The sequence below is a fragment of the Fukomys damarensis genome, unplaced genomic scaffold (assembly GCF_012274545.1).
Source record: "Fukomys damarensis isolate Sample0158 unplaced genomic scaffold, DMR_v1.0_HiC HiC_scaffold_33, whole genome shotgun sequence".
NCBI classification, from domain to species: Eukaryota; Metazoa; Chordata; class Mammalia; order Rodentia; family Bathyergidae; genus Fukomys; species Fukomys damarensis.
The window spans coordinates 55,631,316-55,641,200 of record NW_022900945.1 but is presented as its reverse complement, the minus strand read 5'-3'; the positions used below and the strand labels follow the sequence as shown (position 1 = coordinate 55,641,200).

The window sequence follows — 9,885 nt, the reverse complement described above, 5'->3', positions numbered from 1 at the left end:
CTTCGGCCCTGGGCTAAAAGGCGGCGGGGAGCGGGACTCCGGGCCCCGGGGGGGCGGGAGGGACGGGACGCGGTGCAGTGTTGTTCTTTGCCCCGCCAATATTGCACTCGTCCCGGCCTCCGGCCCCCTCGGCCCCCCGGCCTCCCCGGCCTCCCCTCACCCCGAGCGAGGCAGCCCCTGCCCTCCTGGCTTTCCATCCGACCGATCTAAGATAAACCGGAGTGTCGCCGCTGCCACCGTGAGTAATGGGGCCGGGAGGACGTTAGCGATCCTCTCTCACCAGCACCCCATCCTTCATTTAATCCCACCTGGCCCCTCTCCCACCCACGCCAAACTTTCCTAGATCTCTAACTTTCAACCTACCAGCTTTTCTCTTCCCCTCACGATCCTTCCTGTTCCCCGATATCCCGAGAAATCCCCAAAACAAGCAATTGCACTGGCATAGAAAAAAGTGAAATTTTATGGCAACGTGCTGTTCTTTCCTGGGGTTGGTACCTGAGTAGGACCCCCTGAAAATTTCCAAAGCCCTGAACAGTGGGCCAATAACCCGCCTGGGCTTAACTGCTGACCCACCCAGAGGAGGGTCTGTTTGCTGAGGGGCTGTGGTGTAGACCCCAGGGTCTCCAGGATGGACCCCAGGGCCAGGGTCTAAAGTTGGGATTCTGAATCCGGTGACCACCTCCTCACACCCTTCCCTGGAGCAGCTGCCTCCGGAAGGGCTCGAAGTCCTCTGGCACTGTGTCTGAAAAGGGGAACAAGGAAGGTCAGAGAGGGCAGCTCACGGGGTGGGACCAGGCTGGCCTTGGTGCAGCGCTCACCATTGCATCGGTACTGGAGATTGGACCAAATGATGTTCTCTTGGGAGAAGCAAAATACACCAAGACGCCCCCCTCGCATGGACGTGTCGATGATCACCCCAGAATCTGCCACCAGTTGGGGACCCTCATAGAGCTTCACCCTGCCCGGGATAGGGGTGTCCGTTGACGCTAAGGTGTCAGCGGGCACTGTGCCACTTTGTCCCAGGCCTGCTCGTCCCAGCCCCCGCCCGAGCTCACCAGGCCTGAGAGGAGGGCTAGAAGGAGAGGGGAGGGGAGGGAAGGGGGTGTCTTTCTCAGGCCTGGGGCCCCTGGCTCTTTGTCTGGCCCCTTTTGCATCTCAAAGCACCAGCCACATTCCTAGCGAGGATTGGGTTGCCATGACGATGAGCACAATGGGCTGGGGGTGAAGTCACCCGCTTCCCAGGCTCCAGTCCACCCCCTTTATCCCGTGCCCTGGCGCCCCACAGCCCCAGGCACCTTAAAGGGGAACCAGCCCAGCGCCCGGGATGGGGCTCTTGACCCTCAAGAGTCCACCTTCCAAACAGACCAACTTCCTGTCCCTGCCCAAGACATCCCACTAGCTAAGGAGTGTGGAGGGAAGAAAAGGCAGAGTTGAGGAGGAGCACTGAAGTGAGGGGATGTGAGAGCTAGGCCTGGTGTGTTTGCTCTTCTGTGAAAGAGAGTCCCCCGGGTCAGATGCCGGTTCTGGGCTGTTCCACTCGAGGGACCGGAGGTGAGGGGCCTTCCACAGATGGGCCTGGCCTTAGGAGGCTGGGGAACCGGAAAGGGCGTCTAGTTCTACAGGGGGAGTGTGGCAGAGAGGAATGCTGTGCCCGCACGACCTACAGGTCACCATGCTTGTGGTGAGGAGGGAGGTGGAGGGAAGTGGCCACCTCCCCACACCTGCACAGAGCCCCAGAGCCTCGGGTGATCCCAGCTAAGGGAAAGGAACAGCCAAAGGTGCAGGCCTTGCCCTCACCCTCTCACCCTCACCGAATGTAGCCGACTTGAGGCCGGTGCAGCAGCTGCCAGCGATAGGAAGTCTTGTCTCGCCAGCCCACATTCCGGGGATCAGTCCACAGCAGTCGTACCTGGTCAGGGGTGTGGCCAGTGTGCCACAGGGCATTCCGGAGGTGCTCGCCTGGGCCGGAGGCTGACGTCACTGCCTGAGGGTCATCGGCAAAGACAGGGGTCAACCCGGGACCACAGCAAGGGAGGCAGGTGGGTAAACACAGGTGGGAAAGCAAGTGCGGGGGTCCAGAAAATTCTCTGAAGCCCCAGCCAGAACCGACCTTCAGGCCAGACCTAGGGGTAAGAGGATCTCCTGGCAGGCCATGGGGGAGGCCCTGGAGCCGGACAGGGAGCGCTTGGGGACACTGGGCAGTTGGGAGACCTTGAGCTGCAGCCCGGGCTGGGCAACAGCCCGGAAAGGTGTGGCCTGCCAGTAGGTCTGCTCTGTCTGCTTCCACATGACCACGTAGAAGCGGCCGCTGTCCTGGTAACTGAAGAGAAAGCCTGCATAATCGTCATCGGTCACTGTGTTCACGTGGAAGGTGCCTTCGAAGTCCACGCCATTGAAAGCTGTGTACCCTGGGAGGGGGGTAATGGTCAGCGGCAGCAAGGCTACTGCTGGCCCGCAGTGGGGGCACTGCTGTGTGGCCAGCTCACCCCTGCCTCCTCACCCATTTCCTCCCTGCCCTGCCCTCTGCCCCTGCAAGGGCTTCCACTTGGAAGTTACTGAACTGGGCATCCTTTACATACCGACTGCCAGGCCAGGGTCACTGTTCATAGTCTGAACAATTTCCATGCCCTGCGTGTTAAAGGAAAAAGCCCTGGTGGAGTGCACTGCCCAACCCAGGCCCCCCTGGGGGTCTGGCAGGAGAGCACCTGCCCAGCCCCTGCCCTAGGTACCTGATTGAGCACAACCCAGTTTGGGTCAATCTGGGCATCACCCTCAGGATCCAGAACGACGGTCTGATAGGCCCGGAAGTCCGTGAGGGTGACCTCCGCACTCTCGGGACACACGTCCAGGGGGTCGAGCACTGCATCGTTGTCAAAGTCATCCTCGCACACGTCCCCGACGCCGTTGCCTGGCAAAGTGAAGCTGGCTGCTCAGGAGCCATGGCTATGCTGCTGGCCGTCGCTGTCGCCTTGTGGACCTCGCTCACACCCCTCGGCTCCTGCCACGCAGAGCCCACGCAGCCCAACCCTCCTGGCCCAGCCAGCCTTACCATCTGAGTCCTTCTGGTTGGGGTTGGCCACCAGACGGCAGTTATCGGGACCGGGAGGCACATAGTCGGGGACCCCATCGTTGTCATCGTCACTGTCACACTCATCTCCAAGCCCATCATTGTCCGAGTCCAGCTGGGAGCTGTTGGGCAGCTGTGGGCAGTTGTCCTTGGTGTCCTGATGCCCGTCCCCGTCGCTGCTCAGAAAAACAGCGGCAGATAAGGCTGAAAGGTACCTGGGCTTCTCCACTTCCTTCAGCCACCGTGGGGAGGCCCAGCGGTAGGAGCAGAAGGCAGACAATGGACTCTGTGCTCAAAGTGATACAGAATCAAGGCCAATCACAGGCCGTGAGCATGGTCGGAGGAGCGGAACAACCTGCAGCTCTGGCAAGATCTCACCTGTCTTCATTGGTGTCACAGACGTCCCCCACCAGGTCACTGTCTGCGTCTGTCTGAGAAAGGGGCCCAATCTCACCATCTCCTTTCTTTTCTTTGTTTCACAGACAGCGTCCTACCCGAGTCACCCAGACTGGGCTTGGACTTGTGGTCCTCCAGCCTTGACTTCCCACAGTGCTGGGATCACAGTCCTGCACCGCCACATCTCCCACTTCTGCTCCCGCTTGATATTTCCAGAGGGCTCCCCCTTCCCGTCCAAAGGGTGGGACTTCCTGCACCAACTTCCCTACTCCTCCCGCCCTTGACATTTGACACTCCCCTGTACCTGGGTAGGATTGCTCATCTCCGGGCAACTGTCGCAAGCATCCCCCACCCCGTCTTCATCCCTGTCTGTCTGCAGTGGGTTGGGCACTTTCGGGCAATTATCCAGTCCATTGGGGATGCCTGGAAGCCACATGGGAGGTGCAGAGTTGTCACGGAGCTCATCTCACCCTCTTCTACCCTGGTAAAAGTCCCAAGCTGTCTCCAGAATCTGCCTCTACCTTATCCCACCTCCGCCTGCCCTCCGGTCCCTCCACCCCAACATGAGTCCTACTCCCCGACACCCTGCCTCTGCCCGCCTCTCCGGTGGCCTGACCGCACCGTCTCCGTCCACATCATTGTCACAGGCATCGCCTTCCCCATTGCCATCGGTGTCCTTCTGGTCATTGTTGGGAACGTTGGGGCAGTTGTCACAGGCGTCACCAAATGAGTCTGTATCCGAGTTCTGCTGGTCCTTGTTGGGGAGCAGTCGGCAGTTGTCCTGGGAAAGGGTTGAGAGGGAAGGGTCAGGGGTCCCCCAAGCGCTCCTTGGAAAGATTCCCACCCGTGATAGTGGCCTGGCTCTGGGCCGAGTCTGGTGTGCAGGGCCTTCCTGGAGAAAGGCAGGAATAGGGCTGCGGGGGAGAGGGGACAGGGACTGCGGCCACCTCCACGTTCTTGACCCCATCTCCGTCAGCGTCGTCATCACACTGGTCCCCGACGCCATCGTTATCAGCATCTTCCTGTCCAGAGTTGGGTGTCAAAAGGCAGTTGTCCTAGAGCCGGGAGGACGAGGACAGATGAGTTCTGGCCAGAGCGGGCCCCGGGCTCCCACCACGCTGTCCCCGGCCCCCCACCTGCTTGCAGTGTTTGTTGTTGTCCATGCAGGGCAGCGCCTGGTCTGGGTAGCCATCGATGTCTGTGTCGGGCCCACACACGTTCCCGTTCCCTGCCCAGCCCACGTTACACTGGGACAACACAAAGGGCAGGAGTCAGTGCTGCTGTTGCTGCTGCTGCTCTTCTCCCTTCCCGTGAGGTCCTCAGCCCCAGGCCCTACATGTGTTTGCCAACCTTACCCTTTTCCTCAGGTTCCTCCCTTCTCCGCTCACCTGGCAGGACACTGCACCGTTGCGTTCAAAGAGACAGTGAGCATGTACATGGCAGGGGCTATGGGCTGGGCTGTGGCAGGTCCTGGCAGGGAGGCAGCCCTGGCTCTGGTTTCCCAGGAAACCCAGGCGGCAGGGACCACATTTGAAAGACCCCTAGGAGTGGGAAGAGCAGTTAGGAAGGAGCGGGAACCAGCTAGGCAGCCCAGACCAGCACCCTCCAACCTGTGGGGTGTAGGAGGGCACTCCTAGTGAGATGCCAGGCCTAGCGTGTCTCCTTTGGGTGCTGAGGCAGATAAATAGCCATTTCCCAAATGAAACTGAGGCTCAAAAGGACTAAATCACTTGCTAAAGGTCCCCGCTGCTAAGAGCCTGAAAGCAGCATTTGCACCCAGGCCCGTGTGAACACTGGGCAGCGCCCTGGGGAAGGCAGGCAGCAGGACGCACGGTGAGAGGGGATGCAGAGTTCCACTCACCACAGTGTTGGTGCAGACGGAGTTGGGGTCACAGCCACCATTGTTACCGTCATTGCATTCATCGATGTCACTGCAGATCTGAAGGGCAGATGGGGTGGGACCAGGCCTGCAGCAGCTCCCCAGACAGGCGCTGACAAGTTCACATGCAACCCCCTCTGCAGCAGCCCCATCCCACTAATCACAAGGCCCATGTCCAGCACAGGAGCCCTGACCTGTTTGCTGGCCCGGGCATAGTCAGCACCCACGCCAGACACCCGGGTGCCCTTGTACCCTGGAGGACATGTCTCACAGTGGAAGCCGGGCACAGTGTTGATGCAGCTGGAGCCAGGAAAGCAGGGCTCCGCAAGAGCGCACTGAGGGCAGGTGAGACACAAGAGTTCAGGCCCCGAGCCCCTAACTTCACTCCTGACCTCCCTCCGCTGCTCTCCCTGTGGTGTTCCTGATCCCTCAGCCACTCTCCCACCTCATTGATGTCTGTGCAGTGGGTGCCGTTGCCCTGCAGGCCCGGGGGGCAGGGCCCACAGCGGTAGCCTGGGTACTCGTACACTTCCATGCAGTCCACGCCAGGGAAGCAGGGGTTGGGGCTGCAGTGTGAACGCTGCTCGTGGAAGCCTGGGAGTTGCGCAGAGTCAGAGCCACCCAGAAGCCATCCAGACCGGGGCTAGGAGCCAGTGCTGCCCTCCAGCCCTACCCGCTCTCCCACTCACCGCACACCTGACACTCCATGATGGTGTTTCGGATCAGGGACATCTCCTTCACCTGAAGGCAGGGAGGAGTTGGCTCCCGCTCTGCCACCCCACCAGAGCCTGAGCCTGCAGTGGGCCCACCCATACCTGGTCTCGGATATCATCCCGCAGCTCCAGGAGGATCTGGTTGAAGAGGGTGACTTGGGTGACCAGCGCCTTGGTCTGTTCCCCTGTCGGGGCCCAGGGGGTGGAGAGGCTCAGAGCTAGGGCCTCAGCCACAGCCCCTCCACGGGCAGGCGAGCCTCGGCTACCCACCCCCACCCTTTCATTGAGACCACTTAGTTCCAGGGAGCCACCAGAGCCTGAGGCCTCCTCACAACCCAGCCCCTTCCGTCACCCAGTGCTACTCACCTAGAATGGACTGCAGCACACTGGCCACTAGAGAGCAGGAGAAAACATGGTCAGGGGGCACTGGGGGGGAGGAGAGACGGGACAGGGACAGGGCTGGAACCTCAGATGCTGCATGGTGGGAGGACTACAGTGACACGCCGGGGCAAACCTGGAAGCTCATGTGCTAGGCAGGTGCTTCGCCACTGGACACAGCCCCAGCCAGCACCAGTGCTTTCCACAGGGCTGGGAACCTCATGCTGCCTCATGGGGCACCAAAACCCAAACTCTGGCTCCGGGACATGGTAAGGGTAGAAGGGGTCCAGGTGACAGGCCACCCAAGCAGGGCCACGGCCCAGTGCATTCCAGTTCCTCCCTCCCTCCTAAGCATCTGGCTTCGAAGGATCTGGGGGAAGGTGGTGCTGACCTGGGTAGGTCTCTGAGCACCGGTCAGAGGCTAGGCTGAGGGGAAATCGAGGCACTTCTGGCATGTACCAGCTGCCAAGGGGAGTACAGAAGATCCGAGACCGGGATCTCAGCCACAACCAGTTACCTTCCCTCCCCTGTCCCTGAGAAGTCCACAGAGCTACAGTTCTCCTTAGACTGCTTTTATCTTTCTGGCCACCCAGGTAGGTGCAATGAACTACACAGGGAGTTCTGGTTTATACTGCTACTGGCGACAGAACTCAGGGCCTCAGCACTACATCCTGGCCCTTATTTTTTACATTTTTAAGACAGGGTCTAGCTAGGTTGCCCAGGCTGGGCTTGAATTTGCAATCCTCCTGCCTCAGGCTCCCAGAGTGCTGGGATTACAGGCACGCACCACCACGTCTGGTTTAGGGAGATATATGTGACCCACATCTCCTGTAGAAGAGATCCATGGGGTCAGAGAAAAAAGATTTGGGATAATGGGATGAGAAGCGCCAGGAACAGGTAAGCCAGAGAAATGGGTGCTGGAGGAGGGAGGCAAAGGACGGGAGTCACAGAAGGCCAGAGGAATGTGGTCCAATGCCAGCTAACAGGAGCCACTGTTACCTGCGCTGTGGATGGACTCATCCCCTTGGAACGGACACTCACTCAGGGCTCCGACCCGGGCCATGGACCCGCCCAGAATAAGTTTCATCGACTCCACAAAGCCCTGGGGGGACAGCACGTAAGATGGGGGACCTACCACCTACTCCCTCCGTCGCTGCCAACTCCGAGTCCTTCCTGCTCACCTGCACCCTCGAATAAGCCTTCTGACCAGTCCGAATCTCCAGCCGGCTGACCTCCGCCGGGGGGATGGGGGCCAGGGCTGGCAGGCCGGCGTGCTGGTCACCCAGCTTGCAGTCCACGTAGAGCTGTAGGCTGGGGTTGGGCCGGGCTGGACCTCGGAGCCGTAGGAGAGCCGTGTGTGTGCGCCCATCAGCCAGGCCTGCTTGCTGCAGACTCACCGCATGGACTTTGCCATCCTCCCGCTGGTACCGCACCAGTACTGTCCAGGAGGGGGCCAGTCTGTGCACTGTCCTCCTCGAGGCTTAGACACCACAGCGCTGAAGCTACCACCCCTAACACAGGCGCATTTCTCAACACCGTGTACCAAACAGGTACACGACAGCCTTCTCACATCGTCGTTTGGTCTTCAGTCAACCGGGTCACCTCTGCCTCTCCAGGGGTGGCAGCTAGTTCTGCGCCCACTCAATGATCCCCGGAGTCTGAGGAACCTCTGTCACTGCTGGGCACAGTCCCAAGTGGTCCTCCCCAAATATAACCTCTTACCCCCTCCTCACCCCCTGCAATGCCATGGATGGAACCCACGGCCTCAAGCTTGCTAGGCAAGTGCCAGCCCACCGACCTCCATACAGACCCTCCCCTCCCCACAGCAGTCTGGGTTCCCAGCCTTCTGACTTCCTCAGCACCCCCACTCATGCCCCTGGCACCTGGCACAGCCAAAGGGGCCCATGGTCCTAGCGGAGGTCAAGGAGAATTAGGAGGGGGGAGAACGGGGCATGTTCAGGTGTGGTGATTCTCTGGGGCAGGAAAGGAGGTGCCACCAGTCACCTTTGTTGATCTTGCCCACAACAGAGGCCTCCAGCCATCGCGTATTGTCTTGGCGAGAGTACAGTCCGAAGAGGACACCACCCTGCTTGGGAGGCAGGCGAAAGGTGGACAGGAGGTAGATGTCCCCAGCGGTGAGCAGGGCCGTCCGGATCTTCTCTGCCACGGCTCCCATCTGCCGGGACTCACCCACAGTCAGCAGGTCAACGACTGGCCAGGCAGGGTCATCAAAGAGCAGAGTCACACGCAAGACCTGGCCCCTCGCGAGCCCTCAGGGTCGGGCACCCTAAGCACAGCTCCCCATCAGGCAACATACGGTCAACTCAGAGCTCTACCTCTTGCTACCCCAGAGAGGAGGCCGCGGCTTTCCTCCCTTCATTATTACCTACTACCTCCCTCTGGGAAGCTGCAGGCCTGCTCACTTAGAAATACAAAAACCAGGGCTTTGGATTTAGCTCAGTGGTTCTGCCGCCTGCCTCAAAAGCACAAAGTCCAGAGTTCGGTCCCCGGTACCCAAAAAAAAAAAACCCAAAAACCCAAAACCACCCACAAACTTTAGATGCCCCACCAGGTGGCGCACGGGAGACGACGCGCCGCTCAATCAGGAGTGGCACCTGGTGCCCAGAGCCCAGCGATGAGAGGCGGGCAGCCTCTCTCCACTGTTGGGTTTGGGTCCTCCGCACCCCGGCACTCGCCTCAGGGGACTCAACACTCTCCTCTGATAAGTACGTATGCCCACTGAGGGCTCTGACCCGCCCACCTCCTGAGCTTCCCCGCCCCAGTGGAAAGTAGGACCTAGCTCCTCTGCCTCCAGCGTTCTGGCCAATCTGTGGTTTCTCCAGCCAGTAAAGAATCTCTGCCTGTGTCATCCGCTCCAGCTACCTCTCCCACACCCTAGGGCCCACCCCACCGCCAGACCTCCGGGAGCGCCAGACCGCTCAGTCCCCACCCCCACGATCTTTGTGAACCAGGAGCCTGGAGAGCAGGGGGACTGTGCCCAGGGCCCACAGCGCACCCTCCTTCAGGCTGCTCCCCCAGACCCTGGGGTGCCTGCAGACGCTCTGACACCAGCCAGCCAGCAGCCCGACCAGCTCCGACCCTCTGCCGTGGCCTCAGGCCTGACCCCGGAGTGCTACTCACCACCACTCTCTGGACCCCACTCCTCCCCATCATGCCATAATTTCACCAACTCCAGGCAGCGTAATTCTTCCCTCTGGCTCAATTTCGGGACTCTTCCTCTCTCTCCTGGCCTACATGTTCCCTAATACCAGGGCTGGGGGTAAATAGGAGGCTGAGATGGGGTCTAAGAAGCTGGACACAGGCTTACCCTGCAGGTCCTGACTGGCAGATGTAAAAGAGCACAGGAAAAGGACAGCCAGGGCCCCCCGAAGTTTCTGCGTCTCCATGCCGATCAGCCGGCTCACTAGCCCTGCCAGGCAGGCTGCTGGGAG

General features: G+C 60.3%; 1 protein-coding gene across 3 annotated transcripts; it reads right to left on the bottom strand.

The window, feature by feature from the left end:
• Window positions 1–452: 452 nt before the first annotated feature.
• Window positions 453–9,879, bottom strand: Thbs3 (thrombospondin 3). Of its 3 annotated transcripts, XM_010643874.2 has the most exons (23): window positions 9,762–9,879; window positions 8,438–8,644; window positions 7,615–7,871; window positions 7,433–7,535; window positions 6,422–6,448; window positions 6,158–6,240; window positions 6,032–6,083; window positions 5,788–5,936; window positions 5,537–5,677; window positions 5,325–5,402; window positions 4,852–5,004; window positions 4,600–4,710; window positions 4,411–4,518; window positions 4,085–4,244; window positions 3,768–3,886; window positions 3,446–3,498; window positions 3,050–3,243; window positions 2,730–2,908; window positions 2,580–2,628; window positions 2,212–2,408; window positions 1,812–1,984; window positions 819–958; window positions 453–742 (listed from the first exon to the last, which is right to left on the bottom strand). In XM_010643874.2, exons 1-23 carry the CDS (start codon window positions 9,838–9,840, stop codon window positions 684–686), a joined length of 2,871 nt encoding a protein of 956 aa, XP_010642176.1. In that variant the 5' UTR covers window positions 9,841–9,879; the 3' UTR covers window positions 453–683. The 3 variants fall into 3 exon arrangements, with proteins under 3 accessions (XP_010642176.1, XP_010642177.1, XP_010642178.1); XM_010643875.2 differs by lacking the exon at window positions 819–958; XM_010643876.1 differs by lacking the exons at window positions 453–742; window positions 819–958 and having other exon boundaries at window positions 1,903–1,984; window positions 2,111–2,408.
• Between the last annotated feature and the right edge of the window lie 6 nt (window positions 9,880–9,885).

Bases quoted from the DNA above. Each gene is read 5' to 3' on its own strand.
- Thbs3 (XM_010643874.2), bottom strand. From the start codon at position 9,840: ATGGAGACGCAGAAACTTCGGGGGGCCCTGGCTGTCCTTTTCCTGTGC. The intron at 4,245-4,410 runs GTGGCCGCAGTC...ACCCTTTCCCAG, and splicing joins ATGGGGTCAAGAACGTGGAG to GACAACTGCCGACTGCTCCC. The intron at 3,244-3,445 runs GTGAGATCTTGC...TTTTCTGAGCAG, and splicing joins TGTGACACCAATGAAGACAG to CGACGGGGACGGGCATCAGG.